Below are 25877 nucleotides of genomic sequence, written 5' to 3'. Positions count from 1 at the left end.
GGAATGTTGCCCATTTATGTGAAACAACAACACATGCCCTTCTCTCTTCTCTGCATTCTAAATAGTGAAAAACTGCCAGACAGAGGCGGCTAATTTCGCCTATTAAAGCCTTTAAAAGAACATCAACAAATGTTTTCTATGCATACTGTAAAATCCACATTCATAATAACATGTAACATTCACCTATTTTAAGCATCACCCTAACTTCTCTCCTAGGCACATTAATTTCACAGAGAGCATAGCAACTAACATGCTGTAGCATTATCATGTAGCACTACTGCTAAACCTTTCAAATAGGAAAATAAAACAGTGACGTGCAATGTGGGATCTTACGAGGATGCCAACTGACGGGATGGTTATATCTTTCAGCACATAAATTCAGAATAATCCTCACTCTAATTAAAAAAAAATGCTCCTTAGCAATGTATGGTGCGTTACATTTGTGGGAGCCACTAAGGGCCTGATTTACTAAAGGTGTGCGTGTACTTAAACATGTGCAAACTTGATGACACACAAAGCTGATCTACTAAACTTATGAGCAGGGAGTATTGTGTTGGTTAAGTGAGCAGAAAAAGACGTGCCTGTCTTCATGAATATACAAAATAAATGTGATCATCAAAGCGCCCACAAGACTAGGAGGAGAAAATGCAAATATAAGTGATTTATCAACACTCATCAGCATTTTAGGAGAAGTACACGCAAAGTGAAAGATGATGTGTCACGATGCCAAAAAAGTAGATCCTCTGAGTTAGCTCTTACACCATAGATTGATTAGTCTGCACGCCGGAGCACGGGTTTATCTTTCTAAAGTACTCTTTAGAAAGTACTCTTTGGACTCGCCTTTTTTCACTGTTTTGAAGCCATGTGTGTTGCTGTCTCATGTCGGACTGGATTGTGGATGATGAAGAAACTTGAGTAGCAAGTCAACTTACCGTAATGGGAGCAGTGCTGAAGCAAATCTTCCTCTTTGCAGGGATCTCCTCTTTGTTTTCCTCGGGTAGACCAGGAATCTGGGTGGTATCAGAGCCCGGGTCGTAGACAATATCTTCCTCATCTCCATACAGGTCGTCCTCGGGGTCGGTGCAACTTTCCCCCCAACCTTGATAGCATGCGTCCCCGTCTGCGTTAAAAATCACGCGTTCGTTCCCGCTGTAGTCCTGGTCAGGTTCCGCCCCTTCCTCTTTCAGCGATTCAGTCAACTGGTCTTCTCTGGTAAGATCCTCGAGACCAGTGGGCTTTGGGGTTGCGATGACATCTTCCACGTATTGTCTTGCTGTTGAGGGTTCCTCCTCACAGGAGCCATTAACCTGGCTTCCATTTGTGGTGGCACCTGAAGGTTGCCTCTCAGCGGCTTTATCTTCCGTGTGTCGGAAGACCCGTTTCCACTCGGCATTCTCTATCCCAGGACTTGGGCTCAGCAGGTCGTCGGATGACGACGACGTAGGAAACTTCTCTCCGAACCTGTTGCGGTAAGTTCCACATATAGGCGATTGTCGGGCGTCATCCTCGCTCAGTTCCCCTTGGCGATGGAACCCGTCCGGTGAGTACAAGGCCCGTCGGCTCGCTCCTCTGAAGGGCATACTCTGGTTTTGTTGCTCGGCGTTTTCAAAAACAGCACTCAGTTGGCTAACAGTCGGCGATGAAGCCTCCGTTCTGGAGCACAGGGAGTCCAGGGAGTCTGTGCTGCCTCTGTTGGACCTGGCCCCCCGCCAATCGTCAAGGTGCTCATGGGAACCCCTTTTATCACGTCCGGAGGGGTAGACTGGCGATTGGGACTGGTCACGTGACTGCTGTTCAAACAACTTCCTGGTTTCAGAGAACTTGGCTCCAGCACCTCCGACCCTTTCAGCAGATGAGGAATGCTGGAGTTTTATCACCGATCCATCAGTCTTGTTAATGAAGTTTGTGGGCTTGACCAGCTTCTGGGGGGAGGACTCATCCTGAGCCGGTGTCTTGCCGGTCCCGTTCTCCGAGCCCATCTGCATGAACATGTCCTTGATGCGGCTGACATGTGTGCCATACTGGCGGCCCCTAGGTTGTTTCACCCGTTCTAAGTCTTTAGGCTTGGAGGGTCCATCGCTTTGAGGCTGGTCGAAAGCCTTCTTGAGAGCCTGAAACTCAGCCCGGTAGGCATTGCGGTGAGGGGAGGCACTCCGCAGACCGGTCCTCTCTGCCGTGGCCTCCGTCTTCAGCATGATGATGTCTCGGATTTCAGTGCGGCCTCATCAGAGTGACCTTCTGCGGTGCTGCCAGGTCTGCTCCCATCGAGCCTTAGGTCCAATCCTTTCAGGAACTGCTCACACCTGCAGAGAGACAGAAACGCTGTGTAAGGACTCCATTTATGGAAGAAAGACACACTCAAAAAAACAAGATTGACTAGAATTATTCTCTCAAACAAACAGAATTGAGCAAGTGAGTAAAAATGCATAAAGCTTATTTGAACGCTAAGTCATGTAAATTATATCTAGTCCCCTTTTTTACAACCCCCCCCCCGTCCCCTCCACCTAGTTAGTAGCAAATATTATTTTGTTGATTGCAATGTAAATATTGAATGCATTTGACGATTACAAGTCCCAGAATGCACTGCAGTAGCTGTTGCCACAGCTGTGTATGCAGATACATTATATAATAATTTAATCCTACTCCTTTTCCATTTCATAGCAACTCACAATTTACATCAATGCAACTGTACTTTTTTGGAAAGTTTGCCTATTGTTCACAATCATGACAAATAAGAACATACTTGTCGTCTTTCTTTAACGATTTTAAAGATGATGAAAAATTATTAAAAGATGCGGCTGAAGGGTGTCCCCATTGTAGCCTTCATAACAATATGCAATATGTACAATATACACAAGTATACATTTATATGTATAATGCAGTAACAGACACCTTCATAACAATAAGTAATATGTACAATATACACACTGCAAGTACATGTATAATGTAGTAACAGACACCTTCATAACAATATGCAATATGTACAATACACACTCTGCAAATATATGTATATAATGTAGTAACAGACACCTTCATAACAATATGTAATATGTACAATATATTAACAATATGCAATATATACAATATACACACTGCAAGTAAATATATTTAATGTAGTAACAGACACCTTAATAAAAATACGTAATTTGTACAATATACACACTGCAATTATATATATATATATATATATATATATATATAATTTAGTAACAGACATGAATATGTAATATGTTTTATACACACACTGCAAGTATATATATAATGCAGTAACAGACACCTTCATAACAATATGTAATATGTACAATTTACACACTGTAAGTATATATATAATGTAGTAACAGACCCCTTCATAACGATATGTAATATGTTTTATCTACACACAGCAAGTAAATATATATAATGTAGTAAGAGACACCTTCATGACAATAGGTAATATGTTTTATATACAAACTGCAACTATATATAAAATGTAGAACAGAAACCTTCATGACGATATGTAATATGTACATTATACACACTGCAAGTATATATATAGTTTAGTAACAGACACCTTGGTAACTATTTGCAATATGACCGATCTCTGTCTCACCACTTCGCCCTCAGCTAGCTAGCTGCTAAGCTAACGAGGCTAGCGGAGAAAGGCAGCGCCGGTCTGAAGGAAGCTTCTCCCCCGCCACCGTGACCACCACTTCCCGAAGACAGCTGGCACCCCACTCGGCGACGGAAAGTTTCTGTGAGTATGGCTTCCTGCGCTTCGTGCACTTTACTCATGGATAGGTTGGCTTTGCTAGAGAGCCGTGTCCGCCAGTTAGAGCAGTGTAATTTCGTAACTTTAGATGTTGCGGACACATCTGCTAGCGTTAGCTGTAGCGAGCTAACTAGCCCAGCTTGTAGCAGCCCTAATCGGCCTACAAGCTACGGTGTACCGGTTGAGACGCATAATAGATTTAGCCCTTTAGCTAGTCCTACACCCCAGTCTACCGGGCACCACACTTTAGTCATAGGGGACTCCATCACCCAGCCACAATTAAGTGTATTCCCGGGGGCAGAGCACCTGACATTGAAGCTAATCTTAGGGAGCTAACTCGCAACAGGTCTAGTAAACACATACGGCAGGCTAACTTCACCACTAGTTATGCGAATATAGTAATACACGTTGGCTCCAATGACGTTAGGATGAGACAATCAGAGATTACAAAGAGAAACATAGCCAGGGCTTGTAATCTCGCCAGAAAGATGTCCAGGCATCGAGTAATTGTCTCTGGCACCCTGCCTGGGAGAGGCAATGATGAGAGATATAGCAGATTAGTCTCTCTTAACAGGTGGCTGGATAGCTTCTGCAGACAACAGGGATTTACGTTTATTGATAATTGGCCCTCTTTCTGGGGCAAACCTGGCTTGCTGAGGAGAGACGGCCTTCACCCTAACCAGAAAGGCGCTATCCTCTTGTCTCGGAACATAGACTTCGCATTGAGCCACATTTGACTAACTGCACTAGAGCAAGCCCGGTCACAGGCAATTACAGAGCCTGCTAGCTATCTGTGTTGGCCCTGCGATGAGGTGGCGACTTGTCCAGGGTGTACCCCGCCTTCCGCCCGATTGTAGCTGAGATAGGCGCCAGCGCCCCCCGCGATCCCGAAAGGGAATAAGCGGTAGAAAATGGATGGATGGATGGATGGGCTAGCCTGGGTATGGAGTCAGTTAAGTTAGAACTAGCCAGCGCCAGGCTGGATGATCCCTGTACACATAGCAATTTTCGTAGAATAATACACAACTCACAAAATGTTTTTTCTACTGTGTCTATGACTACGTCAGAGTTAGACATGCGTTCTACTGAGGTGGCAAATTATGATGCGTTCAGTTTATCGCAGCGCCAAGTAGACAATCTGAAAATTCCCGTCATATCAATTCCTAGATATGGTCGTAATAATTTTAAGTACACTGCGCATAATAAACGCAACATTATTAATATTGCTACTACGGATAATTTTATCAACAACTCCTTAAAACAGCCCACTACCTATAATATGGGCTTTGTAAACATCAGATCTTTGTCTCCCAAAACGTTATTAGTCAATGAGGTCATTAGAGACAACAACCTTAACGTCATCGGTCTTAGCGAAACCTGGCTTAAACCAGACGACTTTTTTGCGATAAATGAGGCATCCCCTCCTAACTATACGAATGCGCATATTGCCCGTCACCTCAAAAGGGGAGGGGGTGTCGCACTAATATACAACGAAAACTTTAACTTTAGTCCTAACTTAAATAATAAATATAAATCGTTTGAGGTGCTTTCTATGAAGTCTGCCACACCTCTGCCTCTGTGCCTGGCCGTTATCTACCGCCCCCCAGGGTCCTATTCGGACTTTATTAGTGAATTCTCAGAGTTTGTTGCTGATCTAGTGACGCACGCCGATAATATAATTATAATGGGGGACTTTAATATCCATATGAATACCCCATTGGACCCACCGTGCGTGGCGCTCCAGACTATAATTGATAGCTGTGGTCTTACACAAATAATAAATGAACCGACGCATCGCAGCGGTAATACGATAGACCTAGTGCTTGTCAGAGGTATCACCGTCTCCAAAGTTATGATACTCCCGTATACTAAAGTAATGTCCGATCATTACCTTATAAAATTAGAAGTTCAGGCTCATGTTCGGCAAGCTAATAATAATAATAACTGCTATAGCAGCCGCAACATTAATGCTGCCACAACGACGACTCTTGCGAACCTACTGCCCTCGGTAATGGCACCGTTCCCAAAGTATGTGGGCTCTATTGATAACCTCACTAACAACTTTAACAACGCCCTGCGCGAAACCATTGATAGTATAGCACCGCTGAAGTTAAAAAAGGCTCCAAAAAGGCGTACGCCATGGTTTACTGAAGAAACTAGAGCTCAGAAATTATTATGTAGAAAGCTGGAACGCAAATGGCGCACGACTAAACTTGAGGTGCACCATCAAGCATGGAGTGATAGTTTAATAACTTATAAACGCATGCTTACCTTAGCTAAAACTAATTATTACTCAAATCTCATCCGCATTAATAAAAACGATCCAAAATTTTTGTTTAGTACAGTAGCATCGCTAACCCAACAAGGGACTCCTTCCAGTAGCTCCACCCATTCGGCAGATGACTTTATGAAGTTCTTTAATAAGAAAATTGAACTTATTAGAAAGGAGATTAAAGACAATGCGTCCCAGCTACAACGGGGTTATAGTAACACAGATACTATTGTATATACGGCGGATACTGCAAATATCCAAAATAGTTTCTCTCGTTTTGATGAAATAACATTAGAAGGATTGTTACAACGTGTAAATGGAATAAAACAAACAACATGTTTACTTGACCCACTTCCTGGGAAACTTATCAAGGAGCTTTTTGTATTGTTAGGTCCATCAGTGCTAAATTTTATAAACTTATCACTTTCCTCGGGCACTGTTCCCGTTGCATTCAAAAAAGCGGTTATTCATCCTCTCCTTAAAAGACCTAACCTCGATCCTGACCTCATGGTAAACTACCAACCGGTGTCTCACCTTCCCTTTATTTCGAAAATCCTCGAAAAAATTGTTGCAGAGCAGCTAAATGAGCACTTAGCGTTTAACAATCTATGTGAAACCTTTCAATCCGGTTTCAGGGCAAATCACTCGACTGAGACAGCCCTCGCAAAATTGACTAATGATCTATTGCTAACGATGGACTCTGATGCGTCATCTATGTTGCTGCTCCTCGATCTTAGCGCTGCTTTCGATACCGTCGATCATAATATTTTATTAGAGCGTATCAAAATACGAATTGGTATGTCAGACTCAGCCCTGTCATGGTTTAACTCTTATCTTACTGATAGGATGCAGTGCGTCTCCTATAACAGTATGACCTCGGACTATGTTAAGGTAACGTGTGGAGTTCCCCAGGGTTCGGTCCTTGGCCCTGTACTCTTCAGCATCTACATGCTGCCGCTAGGTGACGTCATACGCAAATACGGTATTAGCTTTCACTGTTATGCTGATGACACCCAACTTTACATGCCCCTAAAGCTGACCAACACGCCGGACTGTAGTCAGTTGGAAGCGTGTCTTAATGAAATTAAACAATGGATGTCCGCTAACTTTTTGCAACTTAATGCCAAAAAAACGGAAATGCTGATTATCGGTCCTGCTAGACACCGACCTCTATTTAATAATACAACTTTAACATTTGACAACCAAATAATAAAACAAGGTGACTCTGTAAAAAATCTGGGTATTATCTTCGACCCAACTCTCTCCTTTGAGTCACACATTAAAAGAGTTACTAAAACGGCCTTCTTTCATCTCCGTAATATCGCTAAAATTCGCTCCATTTTGTCCACTAAAGACGCCGAGATCATTATCCATGCGTTTGTTACGTCTCGTCTCGATTACTGTAACGTATTATTTTCGGGTCTCCCCATGTCTAGCATTAAAAGATTACAGTTGGTACAAAATGCGGCTGCTAGAATTTTGACAAGAACAAGAAAGTTTGATCATACTACGCCTGTACTGGCTCACCTGCACTGGCTTCCTGTGCACTTAAGATGTGACTTTAAGGTTTTACTACTTACGTATAAAATTCTACACGGTCTAGCTCCAGCCTATCTTGCCGATTGTATTGTACCGTATGTCCCGGCAAGAAATCTGCGTTCAAAAGACTCCGGCTTATTAGTGATTCCTAGAGCTCAAAAAAAGTCTGCGGGCTATAGAGCGTTTTCCGTTCGGGCTCCAGTACTCTGGAATGCCCTCCCGGTAACAGTTTGAGATGCTACCTCAGTAGAAGCATTTAAGTCTCATCTTAAAACTCATCTGTATACTCTAGCCTTTAAATAGACCTCCTTTTTAGACCAGTTGATCTGCCGCTTCTTTTCTTTCTCCTATGTCCCCCCCTCCCTTGTGGAGGGGGTCCAGTCCGATGACCATGGATGAAGTACTGACTGTCCAGAGTCGAGACCCAAGATGGACCGCTCGTCGGGACCCAGGATGGACCGCTCGCCTGTATCGGTTGGGGACATCTCTACGCTGCTGATCCGCTTGAGATGGTTTCCTGTGGACGGGACTCTCACTGCTGTCTTGGAGCCACTATGGATTGAACTTTCACAGTATCATGTTAGACCCGCTCGACATCCATTGCTTTCGGTCCCCTAGGGGGGGGGGGGGGGTTGCCCACATCTGAGGTCCTCTCCAAGGTTTCTCATAGTCAGCATTGTCACTGGCTTCCCACTGGATGTGAATTCTCCCTGCCCACTGGGTGTGAGTTTTCCTTGCCCTTTTGTGGGTTCTTCCGAGGATGTTGTAGTCGTAATGATTTGTGCAGTCCTTTGAGACATTTGTGATTTGGGGCTATATAAATAAACATTGATTGATTGATTGATTGATTGATGTCCAATATACATACTGCAAGTATGTATATATACATATATATATACATATACACACATAATGGAGTAACAGACACCTTCCTAACAATATGTAATATGTACAATATACACACTGCAAGTATATATGTATATAATGTAGTAACAGCCACCTTCATAACAATATGTAATATGCTCTGTATAAACACTGCAAGTAATATATATATAATGTACAGTGTTTCACCCTGAATATTTGTTAGTTAAGAGGTGGTGTCTACCCAGACAAACGGGAAAGGGACTGGGTGGGTGTAAGGAACACTGTAATTTGGCCTGTCGCCACCAGCCACCATCACGTCTCCATCTCATGGCTGCCTGCCTGGGGGAGAAATACATTACAGACTGTGCTGAAGTAGGCTGGCTTCGTCGCATGAAGAAGACTACAATTTTTGGTTGTGTTTTCCGCTCCGTTTGCTGAATGGCAATATACGATATATATCTCGATATTTTTTCCGTAAAGTAAAAACAAAACACAAAACAGTCCTAGTTACCTGAGATACTAAGTATGTCATTATTTTGACTTAGTAATTATTGACTTACTAAGACAAAATAATGACTAAGTCAAATTAATCACTAACTGTAAATAAGCGTTTGGAATAAGCGTTTGAAAAAAAAGAGTTAAAAGTGGGGCCACATGCTGGCATATGCTCAACTCATCATGCTTAATTTATTACAGCATTTGGGAAGCCTGTAGTTGATTTTTATTGTGTAAATCCATCCATCCATCCATCATCTTCCACTTATCCGAGGTCGGGTCGCGGGGGCAACAGCCTAAGCAGGGAAACCCAGACTTCCCTCTCCCCGGCCACTTCGTCTAGCTCTTCCCGGGGGACCCCGAGGCGTTCCCAGGCCAGCCGGGAGACAAAGTCTTCCCAACGTGTCCTGGGTCTTCCCCGTTGCCTCCTACGTGCCCTAAACACCTCCCTAGGGAGGCGTTCGGGTGGCATCCTGACGAGATGCCCGAACCACCTCATCTGGCTCCTCTCGATGTGAAGGAGCAGCGGCTTTGCTTTGAGTTCCTCCCGGAAGGCAGAGCTTCTCACCCTATCTCTAAGGGAGAGCCCCGCCACACGGCAGAGGAAACTCATTTCGGCCGCTTGTACCCGTGATCTTATCCTTTCGGTCATGACCCAAAGCTCATGACCATAGGTGAGGATGGGAACGTAAATCGACCGGTAAATTGAGAGCTTTGCCTTCCGGCTCAGCTCCTTCTTCACCACAACGGATCGGTACAACGTCCGCATTACTGAAGACGCCGCACCGATCCGCCTGTCGATCTCACGATCCACTCTTCCCTCACCCGTGAACAAGACTCCTAGGTACTTGAACTCCTCCACTTGGGGCAGGGTCTCCTCCCAAACCCGGAGATGGCATTCCACCCTTTTCCAGGCGAGAACCAAGGACTCGGACTTGGAGGTGCTGATTCTCATTCCGGTCGCTTCACACTCGGGTGCGAACCGATCCAGCGAGAGCTGAAAATCCCGGTCAGATGAGGCCATCAGGACCACATCATCCGCAAAAAGCAGAGACCTAATCCTGCGGTTACCAAACCGGAACCCCTCAACGCCTTGACTGCGCCTAGAAATTCTGTCCATAAAAGTTATGAACAGAATCGGTGACAAAAGACAGCCTTGGCGAAGTCCAACCCTCACTGGAAATGTGTTCGACTTACTGCCGGCAATGCGGACCAAGCTCTGGCACTGATCGTACAGGGAACGGACCGCCACAATAAGACAGTCCGATACCCCATACTCTCTGAGCACTCCCCACAGGACTTCCCGAGGGACACGGTCGAATGCCTTCTCCAAGTCCACAAAGCACATGTAGACTGGTTGGGCAAACTCCCATGCACCCTCAAGAACCCTGCCGAGAGTATAGAGCTGGTCCACAGTTCCACGACCAGGACGAAAACCACACTGTTCCTCCTGAATCCGAGGTTCGACTATCCGGCGTAGTCTCCTCTCCAGTACACCTGAATAAACCTTACCGGGAAGGCTGAGGAGTGTGATCCCACGAGAGTTGGAACACACCCTCCGGTCCCCCTTCTTAAAGAGAGGAACCACCACCCCGGTCTGCCAATCCAGAGGTACCGCCCCCGATGTCCACGCGATGCTGCAAAGTCTTGTCAACCAAGACAGCCCCACAGCATCCAGAGCCTTAAGGAACTCCGGGCGGGTCTCGTCCACCCCTGGGGCCTTGCCACCTCGGAGCTTTTTAACTACCTCAGCGACCTCAGCCCCAGAAATAGGAGAGTCCACCACAGATTCCCCAGGCACTGCTTCCTCATAGGAAGACGTGTTGGTGGGATTGAGGAGGTCTTCGAAGTATTCCTTCCACCTATCCACAACATCCGCAGATGAGGTCAGCAGAACACCATCCGCACCATACACGGTGTTGATAGTGCAATGCTTCCCCTTCTTGAGGCGGCGGACGGTGGTCCAGAATCGCTTCGATGCCGTCCGGAAGTCGTTTTCCATGGCTTCCCCGAACTCCTCCCATGTCCGAGTTTTTGCCTCCGCGACCGCTGAAGCTGCACACCGCTTGGCCTGTCGGTACCTGTCCACTGCTTCCGGAATCCTATGAGCCAAAAGGACCCGATAGGACTCCTTCTTCAGCTTGACGGCATCCCTCACCGCTGGTGTCCACCAAGGGGCTTTAGGATTGCCGCCCCGACAGGCACCAACTACCTTGCGGCCACAGCTCCGATCTGCCGCCTCGACAATAGAGGTGCGGAACATGGTCCACTCGGACTCAATGTCCAGCACCTCCCTCGTGACATGTTCAAAGTTCTTCCGGAGGTGGGAATTGAAACTTTGTCTGACAGGAGACTCTGCCAGACGTTCCCAGCAGACCCTCACAATGCGTTTGGGCCTCCCAGGTCTGTCCGGCATCCTCCCCCACCATCGCAGCCAACTCACCACCAGGTGGTGATCGGTAAAAAGCTCCGCCCCTCTCTTCACCCGAGTGTCCAAAACATAAGGCCGCAAATCCGATGACACAACTACAAAGTCGATCATGGAACTGCGGCCTAGGGTGTCCTGGTGCCAAGTGCACATATGGACACCCTTATGTTTGAACATGGTGTTTGTTATGGACAAACTGTGACAAGCATAAAAATCCAATAACAAAACACCACTCGGGTTCAGATCTGGGCGGCCATTCTTCACAATCACGCCTCTCCAGGTTTCACTGTCGTTGCCAACGTGAGCGTTGAAGTCTCCCAGTAGGACAAGGGAACCACCCGGGGGAGCACTTTCCAGTACTCCCTCGAGTGTTCCCAAAAAGGGTGGGTACTCTGAACTGCTGTTTGGTGCATAAGCACAAACAACAGTCAGGACCCGTCCCCCCACCCGAAGGCAGAGGGAGGCTACCCTTTCGTCCACCGGGTTGAACTCCAACGTATAGGCTTTGAGCTGGGGGGAAACAAGAATTGCCACCCAAGCCCGTCGTCTCTCACTGCCGGCAACGCCAGAGTGGAAGAGGGTCCAATCCCTCTCGAGAGAAGTGGTTCCAGAGCCCTTGCTGTGCGTCGAAGTGAGTCCGACTATATCCAGCCGGAATTTCTCGACTTTGCGCACTAGCTCAGGCTCTTTCCCCCCCAATGACGTGACGTTCCACGTCCCAAGAGCTAGCTTCTGTAGCCGAGGATCGGACCGCCAAGTGCCCTGCCTTCGGCTGGCGCCCAGCTCACAATGCACCCGACCTCTATGGCCCCTGCTATGGGTGGTGAGCTCATTGGAGGGTTGACCCACGTTGCCTCTTCGGGCTGTGCCCGGCCGGGCCCCATGGGAACAGGCCCGGCCACCAGGCGCTCGCCATCGTGCCCCACCTCCGGGCCTGGCTCCAGAGGGGGGCCCCGGTGACCCGCGTCCGGGCGAGGGAAATCTGGGTCCATGCTTTTTCTTCTTCATAAAGGTCTTCGAGCTGCTCTTTGTCTGATCCCTCACCTAGAACCTGTTTGCCTTGGGAGACCCTACCAGGGGGCTTTATGCCCCCGGACAACATAGCTCCTAGGATCATTGGGACACTCAAACTCCTCTACCACGATAAGGTTGCAGCTCAGAGAGGAGTATTGTGTAAATGTTTTTAGTGTGTAAATGTTTTTATTGTGTAAATGCTATATATTTATCAACATGTGATAGCAGGGACCCTGCAATTCAAAACTAGGCTGCTACATTACTAATGATTAATGTAACTATAGCTGAAAAAAATAGTACAATAGCAATAGGAGTGACTATTCATCCCCGAACACCATTGAGTTCATGTAGGCTTTATGATGCAGTTACATTATTATAGCAACTATCAGAGACAGAAACTCTTAATTGAACATAATGTCCTTTTTTGCTGCTTCAACGCAGAAAAAGGTAAAGTGAGATAACTTAGTTGTTAAATGTAGGTCAATAATGCTTGTCTTTCTGTCAGAAAGACAGGGCTTTGCTGTCCGTAACACACACACACGCACGCACGCATGCACACACCGCCAAATGAGCTAACGTTACGCTAAAAGCTAATTAGCCTTCACCTCAAGGATTGCGAGTGAGCTGATCTGCCGCTTATATTTCTAGAACGTCAACGGGCTCATAGTGATGTTACTAGTAGTTGACTGGGAGGGATTAATTATAATTTGGGGAGAGTTTGCTGCATTATGCTCACCTGCTAAACACCTTTCCACCTTTCTTCTAACCCGCACTGTCTCTCCTCTCTGATTGCCTCTGACTCCATGCGCTCCGAATACTCACTGCTGATTGGCTGTTACCGCTCTGAATACGCACTGCTGATTGGCTGTTACATGCGCTCTGAATACGCACTGCTGATTGGCTGTTACCTTTCTGTGTTAACCAATCAGATGGTTGTGTGGGTGGGACAATGCTGGGTGCTGCAGGGACGTAATGACAGAGGCAGGGCCAGTACGAAGCGTAGCAGCTTGTTAAGACTGTAGTTTAGCACCAAATGATAGTATAAATACATTTAGTAAAGTCAAATACAAATAAGGCAACAAGAGAGGTATCCTACAATTATCTTTTGTAAAGTAAATCTGAACAGCCGATATGGGCATCTACATCAACTATATAGTTGATGATATTATTATTATTTATAGTATTATTTATAGCTGAGAAGCTGGACAGACAAAAAAATAAATAAATAAATAAATAAATAAAATTAAAAAATTAAAAAAAATCTATATGTATATACATTTTTTTTTTCAAGACTTTAGTTTAGGCGGTTGGTCTTTGTTGTTAAGGCGGCCGCCTTAAAAACAAAACTCTGCGGGAAACCCTGATGTACTGACAGGCACCTTCATAACAATATGCAATATGTACAATACACACACTGCAAGTTTATAAATAATGTAGTAACAGACACCTTCATAACAATATGTAATATGTACAATACACACACAATATGTAATATGTACAATATACACACTGCAAGTATATATATACACAGTATAATGTAGTAACAGACCCCTTCATAACAATATGCAATATGTAGAATATACACGCTGCAAATATACATATAATGTAGTAAGAGAAACCTTCATAATAATATATAATATATACAAACCCCGTTTCCATATGAGTTGGGAAATTGTAAATATAAACGGAATACAATGATTTGCAAATCATTTTCAACCCATATTCAGTTGAATATGCTACAAACACAACATATTTGATGTTCAAACTGATAAACATTTGTTTTTGCAAATAATCATTAACTTTAGAATTTGATTCCAGCAACACATGACAAAGAAGTTGGGAAAGGTGGCAATAAATATTGATAAAGTTGAGTAATGCTCATCAAACACTTATTTGGAACATCTCACATGTGTTCAAGCTAATTGGGAACAGGTGGGTGCCTTGATTGGGTATAAAAACAGCTTCCCAAAAAATGCTCAGTCTTTCATAAGAAAGGATGGGGCGAGGTACACCCCTTTGTCCACAACTGCGTGAGCAAATAGTCAAACAGTTTAAGAACGTTTCTCAAAGTGCAATTGCAAGAAATTTAGGGATTTCCACATCTACGGTCCATAATGTCATCAAAAGGTTCAGTGAATCTGGAGAAATCACTCCACGTAAGCGACATGGCCGGAAACCAACATTGAATGACCATGATCTTCGATCCCTCAGACGCCACTGTATCAAAAACCGAAATCAATCTTATCGCCACATGGGTTCAGGAAAACTTCAGAAATCCACTGTCACTAAATACAGTTCGTCGCTACATCTGTTAGTGCAAGTTAAAGCTCTACTATGCAAAGCGAAAGCCATTTATCAACAACATCCAGAAACGCCGCCGCACTAGATCATCTAAGATGGACTGATGCAAAGTGGAAAAGTGTTCTGTGGTCTGACAAGTCCATATTTCAAATTGCTTTTGGAAATACTCGACATTGTGTCATCCGGACCAAACGGGAAGCAAACCATCCAGACCTTTATAGACGCAAAGTTCAAAAGACAGCATCTGTGATGGTATGGGGGTGCATTAGTGCCCAAGGCATGGGTAACTTACACATCTGTGAAGGCACCATTAATGCTGAAATGTACATACAGGTTTTGAAACAACATATACTGCCATCTAAGCGCTGTCTTTTTCATGGACGCCCCTGCTTATTTCAGCAAGACAATGCCAAGCCACATTCAGCACGTGTTACAACAGCGTGGCTTCGTAAAAAATGTGCATTTACTTTCCTGGCCCGCCTGTAGTCCAGACCTGTCTCCCATCGAAAATGTGTAGCGCATTATGAAGTATAAAATACGTCAGTGGAGACCCCGGACTGTTGAACGACTGAAACTCTACATTAAACAAAAATGGGAAATAATTCCACAATTAGTTTCCTCAGTTCCCAAACGTTTATTGAGTCTTGTTAAAAGAAAAGGTGATGTAACACAATGGTGAACATGCCCTTTCCCAACTACTTTGGCACGTGTTGCAGCCATGAAATTGAAAGCTAATGATTATTTGCGGAAAAAAAATAAAGTTTATGAGTTTGAACACCAAATATCTTGTCTTTGTAGTGCATTCAATTGAATATGGGTTGAAAAGGACTTGCAGATCATTGTATTCCGTTTATATTTACATATAACACAATTTCCCAACTCATATGGAAACAGGGTATGTACAATATACGTACTACAAGTATATATATTTAATGTATTAACAGACACCTTTATAACAATATGTAATATGTACAATCTACACATTGCAATTATAAATATAATGTAGTAACGATATGTAATGTAGTAACGATATGTAATATGTACGATATACATACTACAAGTATATATAATGTAGTAACAGACACCTTCATAACAATATGTAATATTTACAAATATACACATTGCAAGTATATATATATAATGTAGTAACAGACACCTTCATAATATCTAATATGTTTTATATCCATCCATCCATTTTCTATCGCTTATTCCCTTTTCGGGATCGCGGGGGGCGCTGGTGCCTATCTCAGCTACAATCGGGCAGAAGCCGGAGTACACCCTGGACAAGTCGCCACCTCATGTTTTATACACACAATGTAAGTATATATGTATATATATTCAATATACACTGTATATATTGTATGTATATATATATATATATATATATATATATATATATATATATATAATGTAGTAACAGACACCTTGATAACGATATGTAATATGTATAATATACATACTACAAGTATGTATAGATAATATAGTAACAGACACCTTCATAACAATATGTAATATGTATAATATACACACTGCATGTATACTGTATATATAATGTAGTAACCTACACCTTCATAACAATATGTAATATGTAAAATATGCACACCAAGTATATAAATATTGTAGTAACAGACACCTTCATAACAATATGGAATATGTACAATATACACACTGCAGTAACAGACACCTTCATAATAATATGTAATATGTTTTATATACACACTGCAAGTGTATATATACAGTAATGTAGTAACAGACACCTTCATAACAATATGTAATATGTACAATATACACACTGCAAGTAATATATAAATAATGTAGAAACAGACATCTTATATATATGTTCCAATATTTACCATATTTTGATCATTTTAATCATTTCTGGGACTGATTTATTCTGCACATTGATTTCTGTTTCCATAGCATTGCAAGTCTGATAATTGGTAACAAATGTGTGTTCCTACTTCTGAAATCAAATACGAGTGTGTTGCAATCATCGCAGATGTTGTAACAGACAACAAAGACAACTAATTTTGAGCAAAATAGGATTCACAAACTTATCTTTTTGAAACTGAAAATACTGCCGCTTATCAAAGCAAGCACAAAGGAAGAGTGAGACATTGAAGCAAATGGACGACGGAAGGGGTGGATGAAAGTGATTTTGGCGCTATAAATATGGAACTTGGAGCCGAGTTAGCCCTGCGATGAGGTGGCGACTTGTCCAGGGTGTACCCCGCCTTCTGCCCGATTGTAGTTGAGATAGGCGCCAGCGCCCTCCGCGACCCCGAATGGGAATAAGTGGTAGAAAATGGATGGATGGATGGATGGAGCCGAGTTATTTCGACATAAATGGCGTGCTAACCCAAATAAACCTGAAAAACGTCCCCAGCCAGCTGGACCAAACAGACAACTGTCTTTCAAGTGAGTCACACTTTATATTGATCATAACACACGCAGCACGTCACGTGTGTTAGTACGATCTGCAGTCCATATGCTGTCTGGGTAGCTGTCTACAAACAAAACATGAAATAATACTATACAGATACTATAGTATGATAGTTCATGTTTTCACTCAACAAATTGGTGTCCTATCACAGTGTTGTGCATTACAAACTCATACATGTTTTGTGTTGTTGTAGAAGCTAGCTTATCTTTTGCTGTAGTTTGCTTCTACAGCTAATACCGTAGCACGCCGGTGTTAATACGCTAGAAAAAAAGTTCCTCTGTGTACACTCTTACGATAACCATGTTGCTAACCTTGGTTATTATACAGGTTACGGAAGGTAAATTAAGTATTGTTGATGGCTTTTAAATGCATTTTCAAAGTGATTTAGAGGTAGAATTGATTGCTAACATTAGCAGCATTGCTAGCCATCAAGAAAGAGATGATTTTTAAATGTGAGACAGCGAAGAAAAAAAAAAAAAAAGTATGTCGTTTTGTCTCTCATGTTGATTGTGAACGATAGGCAAAATTCCAAAAAAAGTGCAGTTCCCTTTTAATAGTCAAATCAGTTATGGTTCACATAATGAGATGAATAATATCTAATTTCCAACAGTTTATTGTAATTGTTCTTCTTTGTACTTTGAACAGTTTCCTAAAGTAAATCATGTTAGTACATCCATCCATCCCATCCATTTTCTACCGCTTATTCCCTTTTGGGGTGGCGGGGGGCGCTGGCGCCTATCTCAGCTACAATCGGGCGGAAGGCGGGGTACACCCTGGACAAGTCGCTACCTCATCGCAGCATGTTAGTACATTGTTTATTAATTCATTTCATAATTTAATGCCACATACTGACATGCTAAAGTTGTTAAGTGCTGTACATGGGTACAAATGTTTTAAATTACATTATATTTCTTCTCCTTTGTAGAAGAATTGTTGTACATTCCTGGGTAACAGGTTAAAGTTTGTATTGTACATAACATTAGCTGCTTGTAGGTGCACTAAATCATTAATTTTCAGTATTTTGTATTCTATAGTGTTGGTATGTTTTTAATAACCTATGAATGATGTATTATCCTAACTGATTTACTGACTTAATGTTTTTAGTGACCCGCGGAAACCCTGAACTGGCCTTTGTAGCTAATTTTTGCTGGTATATTTTGGCTAACGTGCTAACTGTTGGCATTTTCACATTGGCTTCGGTTTTTCAGTATTCTTACACAATTTTTACCCAAATGGCTTTTGCCAGTTACGTAATACTTTTTTGCATAGTGTGTAGAATGATATTTAACATTCCAGATCAGAGGTGTCAAACTCATTCTAAGATCAGGATCCGCATGGAGGAAAGTCTATTCCCACGTGGGCCGCGTGGGTAAGTTAAAACAAAAACATTCTGAAAATGTACACACTAAAAATGCTGGGTTATTTTGACAACCCAATTTATGAGTTGATAGTGTTAGGTTAAATTTGTGGGTTATGTTTATTAAGAGCAATCCATGTTTTGGATTATAAGGGTGTTATTGTTACTCAATTTCTGGGTTTTCAAAACTGTGAACTATTTTTCTGTTGTTTTTCAATGAGAAACGCATTTTTGGGTAAAAGGCGTTTTTTAATTAAAAAGTTTATTTTTTTCTGGAAGGGAATTTTATTATGGATTAATCTTATTAACAGTATTTAAATGCTGTATGTATGACCATACACGGCAATCCTTGAAAAATAAATGTCACTCATATTTTGCTTTTGAGTAAATTGTAATGGAATAAAAATAATTTTGATCAGTAGTTAGGAGGGAGTCGGACAAACCTTAAGTAAATTTGATAAATCATAATCCACTATTGGGTCAAGGAGTGCTAAATTGCGCAACCCAATAGTTTGGTTGGGGATAACCCAGCATTGTAGTGAGCATAACTCAGCTTTTGTGTTAAATAAATTAAACCCAATACTTGGGTTACGAATCAACCAACATTGAGTTAGCATAACTCAACTTTTGGGTTAAAATAATTCAACCCAATAGTTTGGTTGGAAATAATCCAACATTAAGTTATCATAGGTCAACTTTTTGGGTAAATAATTCAACACAAAAGTTGGGTTGAAAAATTGTTACCCAAAATGTTGAGTTATATACAACTCAAATAAGGGGGTTGTACTTTTCTGAACCAGCAGTTGGGTTATGTTTTAACCCATCATTTGTTGTGTGTACAGACCACAAATAGTCCTCTTGACAGAATACTTTAAGTTAGTTGACAATTCTGAGGAAAAAAATTGTTGCAGTTTCAAAAACACTATGAAGAACCCACTGAACGTTGTCCAGTGTATCTACAAACCAATTTAGAATTGAACAACAAACAAAATGAAGCATAAATAAAAACGCTTCTATATATTAACCACCTGACTTGTCATTTCCACTGTTCATTTTCTTTAAATTTGTGCAGAAAACATTGATTTTCACAAAACTGTATCAATGTGCAGTGTCTCATGCGGCATTTTAAGTGGGGTTACCAATTGTTGATGTTACTTCTATTTGTTTCACCTGGCGGGGTTGGGTGGATAGTCACAGCCCCCATGCTTGTAAACTTGCTCATATAAACCATTTGCTTGTCTAACAGTATTGCTAATGTGACATCTAGTGGACACATTCAAAACAGCAGTTTCTTTTATTGAACAATGCAGCTCAATTTTACACTTAGCAAACTATTCTCGCGGACACGATTGAATCCGTGGGCCGCATATTTGACACCCCTGCCCCAGAGGATGGATTCATGAACAGCACTCCCGCACAAAAGGGTGGTTAAAAATTCCATAAATGCGAAGATTAATGTTTAACCCTGCGTGGCAATAGATTCCAGGGGGAGGAGTCTGTTTTAATATTCATTGCTTAGCACGTCAATGAATGTTTACCATGCTGGATGGTGCTCTCTGCAAGCGGTTAAAATGCAAATAGAGTCCTGAGCTGCATGGAGAATAGGACATTGCGGGGGGAAAGTTGCGCTTTCAATAACAATGAGGCGATGTGATGCACTTGTCTGTTTAAGCATCTTGCTGATTTAAACGCGAGCACGTCAAAATAAGTTCAACGTCGAACCGCAAAGCCACGGTGCACGAAAAACAAGAGAGTCCCACTTACAGTCACGGTTCGATGCACGCCTAGTGGAGCGTGCACAACGCTGTCGCAGCACAATCTTTCCAAGCCAACACAGTCCCGGCCGGAATGTCCACTACGGAACCGTTGTGAGCACACTCGGAGCGGCTACAGCGCCATTGCAGGCGGCGGAAGATGCTGCCGCTCTCACGGCGGGGGGACCGACGGCTTGACGCGCATCCCGGCTGCTGCGTCTTGAATCGGGGAGCGGGCACCCGTATCTGCAGTTTTTGCCAGGTGTTTGCAGGTGTCAGAGCCCGGGCAGCTGGAACGGTTGGCCCCGACGAGCTGCGGGCTGCATACGTGCTGGAGTCTGCCACAAATAGCAGCACCCAAGTAGCAGCACGATGCTCCTGCAGCCTCGCACATCGGTAGCTGTGGGTGGGGCAAACGGGGTCAGGGACCAATATGTAGGGTGGATATATTATGTGCCAGCTCTTTCAAATGAAAATATGAAACAAAGTACAATTTGAAAATACAGTAGAATGGAATAGAAACAAGTGCAGTAAACAGGTGAAATGTAACGAAAACTAGTTGCCATGCAAACTGTTGTTTTTCTTTAAAACGGGCATTGCTCAAAAATAATAATGACCAAAAATCAATGCTGTTATGAATTATTGACCTGTTCAAGGTGGGCAGCATGGTTAGTGCATCTGCCTCACAATACGAAGGTCCTGAGTAGTCCTGGGTTCAATTCCGGGCTTGGGATATTTCTGTGTGGAGGTTGCATGTTCTCCCTGTGACTGCGTGAGTTCCCTCCGGGTTCTCCGGCTTCCTCCCACCTCCAAAAACATGCACCTGGGGATAGGTTGATTGGCAACACTAAATTGGCCCCTATGTGTGAACGTGATTGTGAATGTTGTCTGTCTATCTGTGTTGGCCCTGCGATGAGGTGGCGACTTGTCCAGGGTGTACCCGCCTTCTGCCTGAATGGAGCTGAGATAGGCTCCAGCGACCCCCCACGACCCCAAAAGCGATAAGCGGTAGAAAATGGATGGATGGATGGACCTGTTCAAGGTTATAATTACTTCACGTGAAATATTCCACTTTGAAATTTTTGGGAGTAAAAATAGTGCGTAATTTGTGTTGTTTATTGTCAAATAAAGTTTTCTTTGACAAAAAGGGCAAAAACACTGGTCAAATAATAAAAAATGTACAATTGACAAATAGATCTAAAGTTGATCTGGAGACTTAAAGGGGAACCACACAATTTTTGGAATGTTGCTTATAATTCACAATCCTTCCGAGATTACTTTTTTAATGCTTAAATAAAAGTCTGCTTACAATGAAGCCGATCACTACATCATCGCATCTTAAAATCAATTAAATAAATATCCAAGAAGCACCAAGGGCGTAGAATTGGGTAGGGACACTAGGGACACGTCCCTACCATTATCCAGCCGCTACGGTGTAGTCACTATCAATACAAGCGCTGCTGGTAATGTTTAGTCAATGATTATGGCACAGAAAGGGTTAAATGTAGGTCTCTGTTAGAAGTCCTGCCTCTAACCTAAATATCGTTCCCTGATTGGTTGCCGCTTTCATGCTAACTTACGTGTGATTGGCTGTCCCCGCTGTCACTCCTTCTGCTTGTAAAAGCTAGTCTACATGCTAGTTGCTAGCGAGCTGACGAGAGGCAGTGCAACTCGGTGTAAGTTGTAAGTTCTAACTTGTAAGTAAGTGTAAGTTATAAGTTGTAAGTATGTGTAAGTTGTAAGTAAGTGTAAGTTGTAAGTAAGTTTAAGTTGTCAACATGTTTTTGGCATTTGTTGTTTCTGGCACACGGTAGCTAGATGGATTTTAATATCAGTGCTGTGATTTACATTGTGTTTGTGTCTGTTTGCGTGCGTGTGTGCTGTAGGTTTTGAAGGATGTCAATGAAAAGAAAACTGGATATAAGAGACTTCTTTAGGAGTCAAACTGTAAGTTACTTCAAGGGTGTATAGAGGCTCAACAATACTGAATAATTCAACAATATATCACTCTAGTCACGCCCCTTAGAGTGCTATAATGAGCATCTACCATGGACTGGAGTGATATATTGCTTTTATAAAACGGTTACAAATAAAGGCATTATGAAATAGGAATACTCAATCAATTTAATGTAGTTTTATTCAACCAGAAATACATAGCCTCACTGTGGAAAAAATAGTCCCACCTATCTCGACGTTAGCTCCAAATTAGTACTGCATCTCGTCTTTTCCACCGCTTTTTTTCAGGTGAAAGTCAATGCTCAGTCCCCTTTACCATCGTTAACCCTCCCCGGAGGTAAAAGTTAACCTTAAACATGTGAATTCAACTACTTTAGTCCGTTTTTTAACATCGTAAAAACATCAGCTGTCTTTTACTACGGATTGCAACAGTCCGTTGTCATGGATACATGACAACAACTTCCATTCATACCAGTCATGCGTGCCTGAGGCGGAGTGATAGCCTACGCTGTGATAAGGCTTTAAAATATTTAAACCACCGTTAACAGCCAATCAGATCGCCGAATTTCACCTTTCCGTTTTATTTTTTAAATTATTTTTTAGTTTCATGTATTTGTGTAGAAGTGAGCAACGGTTTGAAAATACCAAAGTGGTGGAAATACAATAAACCCTCACTAGATGATCATGTGATTTTACAATGCTAAAATATAATTCATTAATATGAAGTAATATTCATATTTAGTAAAAGCCTTTTTGCTCAGGCAGTAACTGTACCATCAAGCCCTATGGTCATTGTCCTTAATGTATGTCATGCAACAACATTTTTTTGGCCAGCAGTTCATTTCTGTGACAGACCGGCGGAGGCATGTGTTTGGCTCTTTCAAATAGGAACAACCAGTGGACACCAATCTGCTTGTATTTGAGTATTAGTGCTTTTGTACTACAGTACAAAAGCAGCAATAGAAAGAAGTAGTTGAAGGGAAAATTTGTGAGTGATTTAAACACAAGTTGGGGAAAAGTTTATTACAGTTCATTTATGTTTATTTACAATGTTGTAGTGCATTAATGTATTTCTGATGTTGTTGATGGACAGTAGGCTATGTTAATTGACAGTATGATGCACAGTTGCACTACAGCCCTACACTAAAGAGTAAAGATGAGAACTCTTCCAAGTTGTCTCCTTTGGTTTCATTTTAGTTGATTTACCCCATAACATCTACATGACGTGAAATTATGATTGCTAATGTAAAAAAAAAAAGTAAACTTTCAGAGTGCTGCCTTGGAGCACTTTTGTGTCCCCACCAATCTCAAAATCAAACCTACTCCCTTGAGAAGCACCAACAATACTTAATTTACATGTCGTGACCTGAATATTAATCAAGTATTTGTGATGTTTAGCGCTAACACAGAGGAACTACTTTTGGCGGCGTGCTGATCAGAAAGAGGCAAATTCCTTACATTGACATCTGCTGCTTTCTCGCCTCAAAGCTTGTGAAAGTTTATCGTAGATCATAAACCATGCCTCTCATCTTTATACTAAAAGGATGAGGACGTAATCTGACAAGTTGGTCAACTTTGACATTCAACTTAGACCTGGAACTGGCAAAAAAAGACGCTCGGTTCCCCATTTTTTATGTTGCGAGGATTATGAGTCATTCTTCATGTAAATGGGAATATATGAATATCCTAACACTTGGCATCCAGGTAAAATCAGCCCTTGTACAGTAAGTGATGTGTTATTATGTGTTAGCTCTCATGAAGTCTGTAGTGATTAATAATCAGTGATGTTGTCAAAGTAAAAATGGAATGTAGTGATGCCTTTTGGAAATTGATACACCGCTGCATGATTAAAATTAAGAAAATTGGTAAATATTCAATCTTATCATAATCAACCAATCAATCAATTGCTCTATGGCGACCGGTGCAATGGACGTCGAGTGGGGTGTAGGACTAGCTAAAGGGCTAAATCTATTATGCATCTCAACCGGTTCATCGTTGCTTATAGGCCGCTTAGGGCTGCTATAAGCTGAGCAAGTTAGCTCGCTACAGCCAACGCTAGCAGATGTGTCCGCAACGTCTAAAGTTACGAGATTACTCTGCTCTAACTGGCGGACATGGCCCTCTAGCAGAGCTAACCTATCCATGAGAATTGTGCACGAAGAGCAGGGATCCATACTCACGGTATTTCTTTCACCCAGTCAAGTTCTTGCTGTCTTCAGGGAAATGGTTGCGACGTAAATGTTACTACATTACATATATACTTACAGCGTGTGTATATAAAACCTTGATAGAAGTGTTTTTTGAAGTGTTTCATAAGCGGAATAGAGCGACTCTGTTATAAGCAGACTTTTGCTCGCATTTATTTACTATTTAGAATGCATTAAAAAAAAACATTATTCAAATCAGATGTTATGTTCTTGTCTCACATGATGATTGTTTTAATGGGACTTCTTTAAACTGTCATAGCCCAAAAACATTAAGGAATTAAAATCAATGTCATGACCTATGTAAGACTCAAATTACTTCATCAAATACCCCACTTTGAAAATGTTTGGCGGAAATGTTGCATATTTAGTGTTTTTTCATTAAAACTGGGTTTCAAAACAGTTTAAAAAAAAAGGTTATATTGATTAATAGACCTGAAGTTGATCTATAGATTTAAGCATTGAACGAACGAATATATATCGATATATGACAGTGGTCCTCAAACTTATTTCACCTAGTCCATCCATCCATCTTCAACTCTATTGCTTATCCGGAATCGGGTCGTGGCTCTAGCTCCAGCAGAGACCCCCAGATTTCCCTCTCCAAAGCAACATTAGCAACTTCCTCCTGGGGAAACCCTAAAGCGTTCCCAGGCCAGAGAGGAGATGTAAACCCCTACATCTGGTCCTTGGCCTCCCGCGGGGTCTCCTCCCAGTGGGACGTGCAACGAGGACCTCTCTAGGAAGACACTCGTGAGGCATCCGCACGAGATACTCGAACCACCTTAGCTGGCTCCTTTCCAAGTGAAGGAGCAGCGGCTCTACTTCCAGCCTCTCTCGGGTGACTGAACTTCTCACCCTATCTCTAATAGAGATGCGAACCGCCCTTCTCAGGAAACTTATTTCGGCAGCTTGTTTCCGCCACCTTATTCTTTCAGTCATGACCTACGCTCATGACCATAGGTGAGAGTATGAATGTAGATAGCTCAGTAGACCGAGAACTTTGCCTTCTAGATCAGTTCTCGTTTCACCAAGTATTACCTCAAAAAACACTTAACTCCCCAAGTATCAATCAATCAAAGTTTACTTATATAGCCCTAAATACTGAGTTTCTCAAAGGGCTGCAAAAGCCACAAAGACATCCTTGGTTCAGATCCCACAAAAACTCAACCCAATGGGATGACAATGAGAAACCTTGGAGGGCACCGCAGATGTGGGACCAACCCTACCCAGACTCCCCCCACACTCCCGGTCTATCAACCACATTTTGAACCAACTGTAATCTATTAATGCTAGACATAGGGAGACCTGAAAATAATACGTTACAGTAATCGAGACAAGATGTAATGAACACATGACAAATGATCTCAGCATCGCTAGTGGACAAAATGGAATTAATTTTAGCGATATTACGGAGATGAAAGAAGGCCGTTTTAGTAACACTCATAATGTGTGACTCAAACGAGAAAGTTGGGTCGAAGATAATACCCAGATTCTTTACC

The 25877-nt window shown here is 42.5% G+C and overlaps 1 protein-coding gene across 5 annotated transcripts in view; it reads right to left on the bottom strand.

The window, feature by feature from the left end:
- ppp1r9a (protein phosphatase 1, regulatory subunit 9A) overlaps nt 1-25877 on the bottom strand; it is a 160227-nt gene that overhangs the window by 117832 nt on the left and 16518 nt on the right. Inside the window, exons 1-2 of one of the 5 annotated variants that reach the window (XM_061882372.1) lie at nt 20226-20591; nt 933-2303 (exon numbers count right to left, since the gene is read on the bottom strand). In XM_061882372.1, coding sequence (XP_061738356.1) covers nt 933-2195 — 1263 coding nt within the window. In that variant the 5' untranslated portion in view covers nt 2196-2303; nt 20226-20591. Of the gene's footprint in view, nt 1-932; nt 2304-20225; nt 20592-25877 lie in introns of those variants that run through there. The other 4 variants (XM_061882370.1, XM_061882367.1, XM_061882371.1 and 1 more) reach the window with 4 other exon arrangements.

The sequence above is a fragment of the Nerophis ophidion genome, linkage group LG21 (genome assembly GCF_033978795.1).
Source record: "Nerophis ophidion isolate RoL-2023_Sa linkage group LG21, RoL_Noph_v1.0, whole genome shotgun sequence".
NCBI classification, from domain to species: Eukaryota; Metazoa; Chordata; class Actinopteri; order Syngnathiformes; family Syngnathidae; genus Nerophis; species Nerophis ophidion.
The sequence above is the reverse complement of the archived record's forward strand: the minus strand, read 5'-3'. Positions and strand labels throughout refer to the sequence as shown.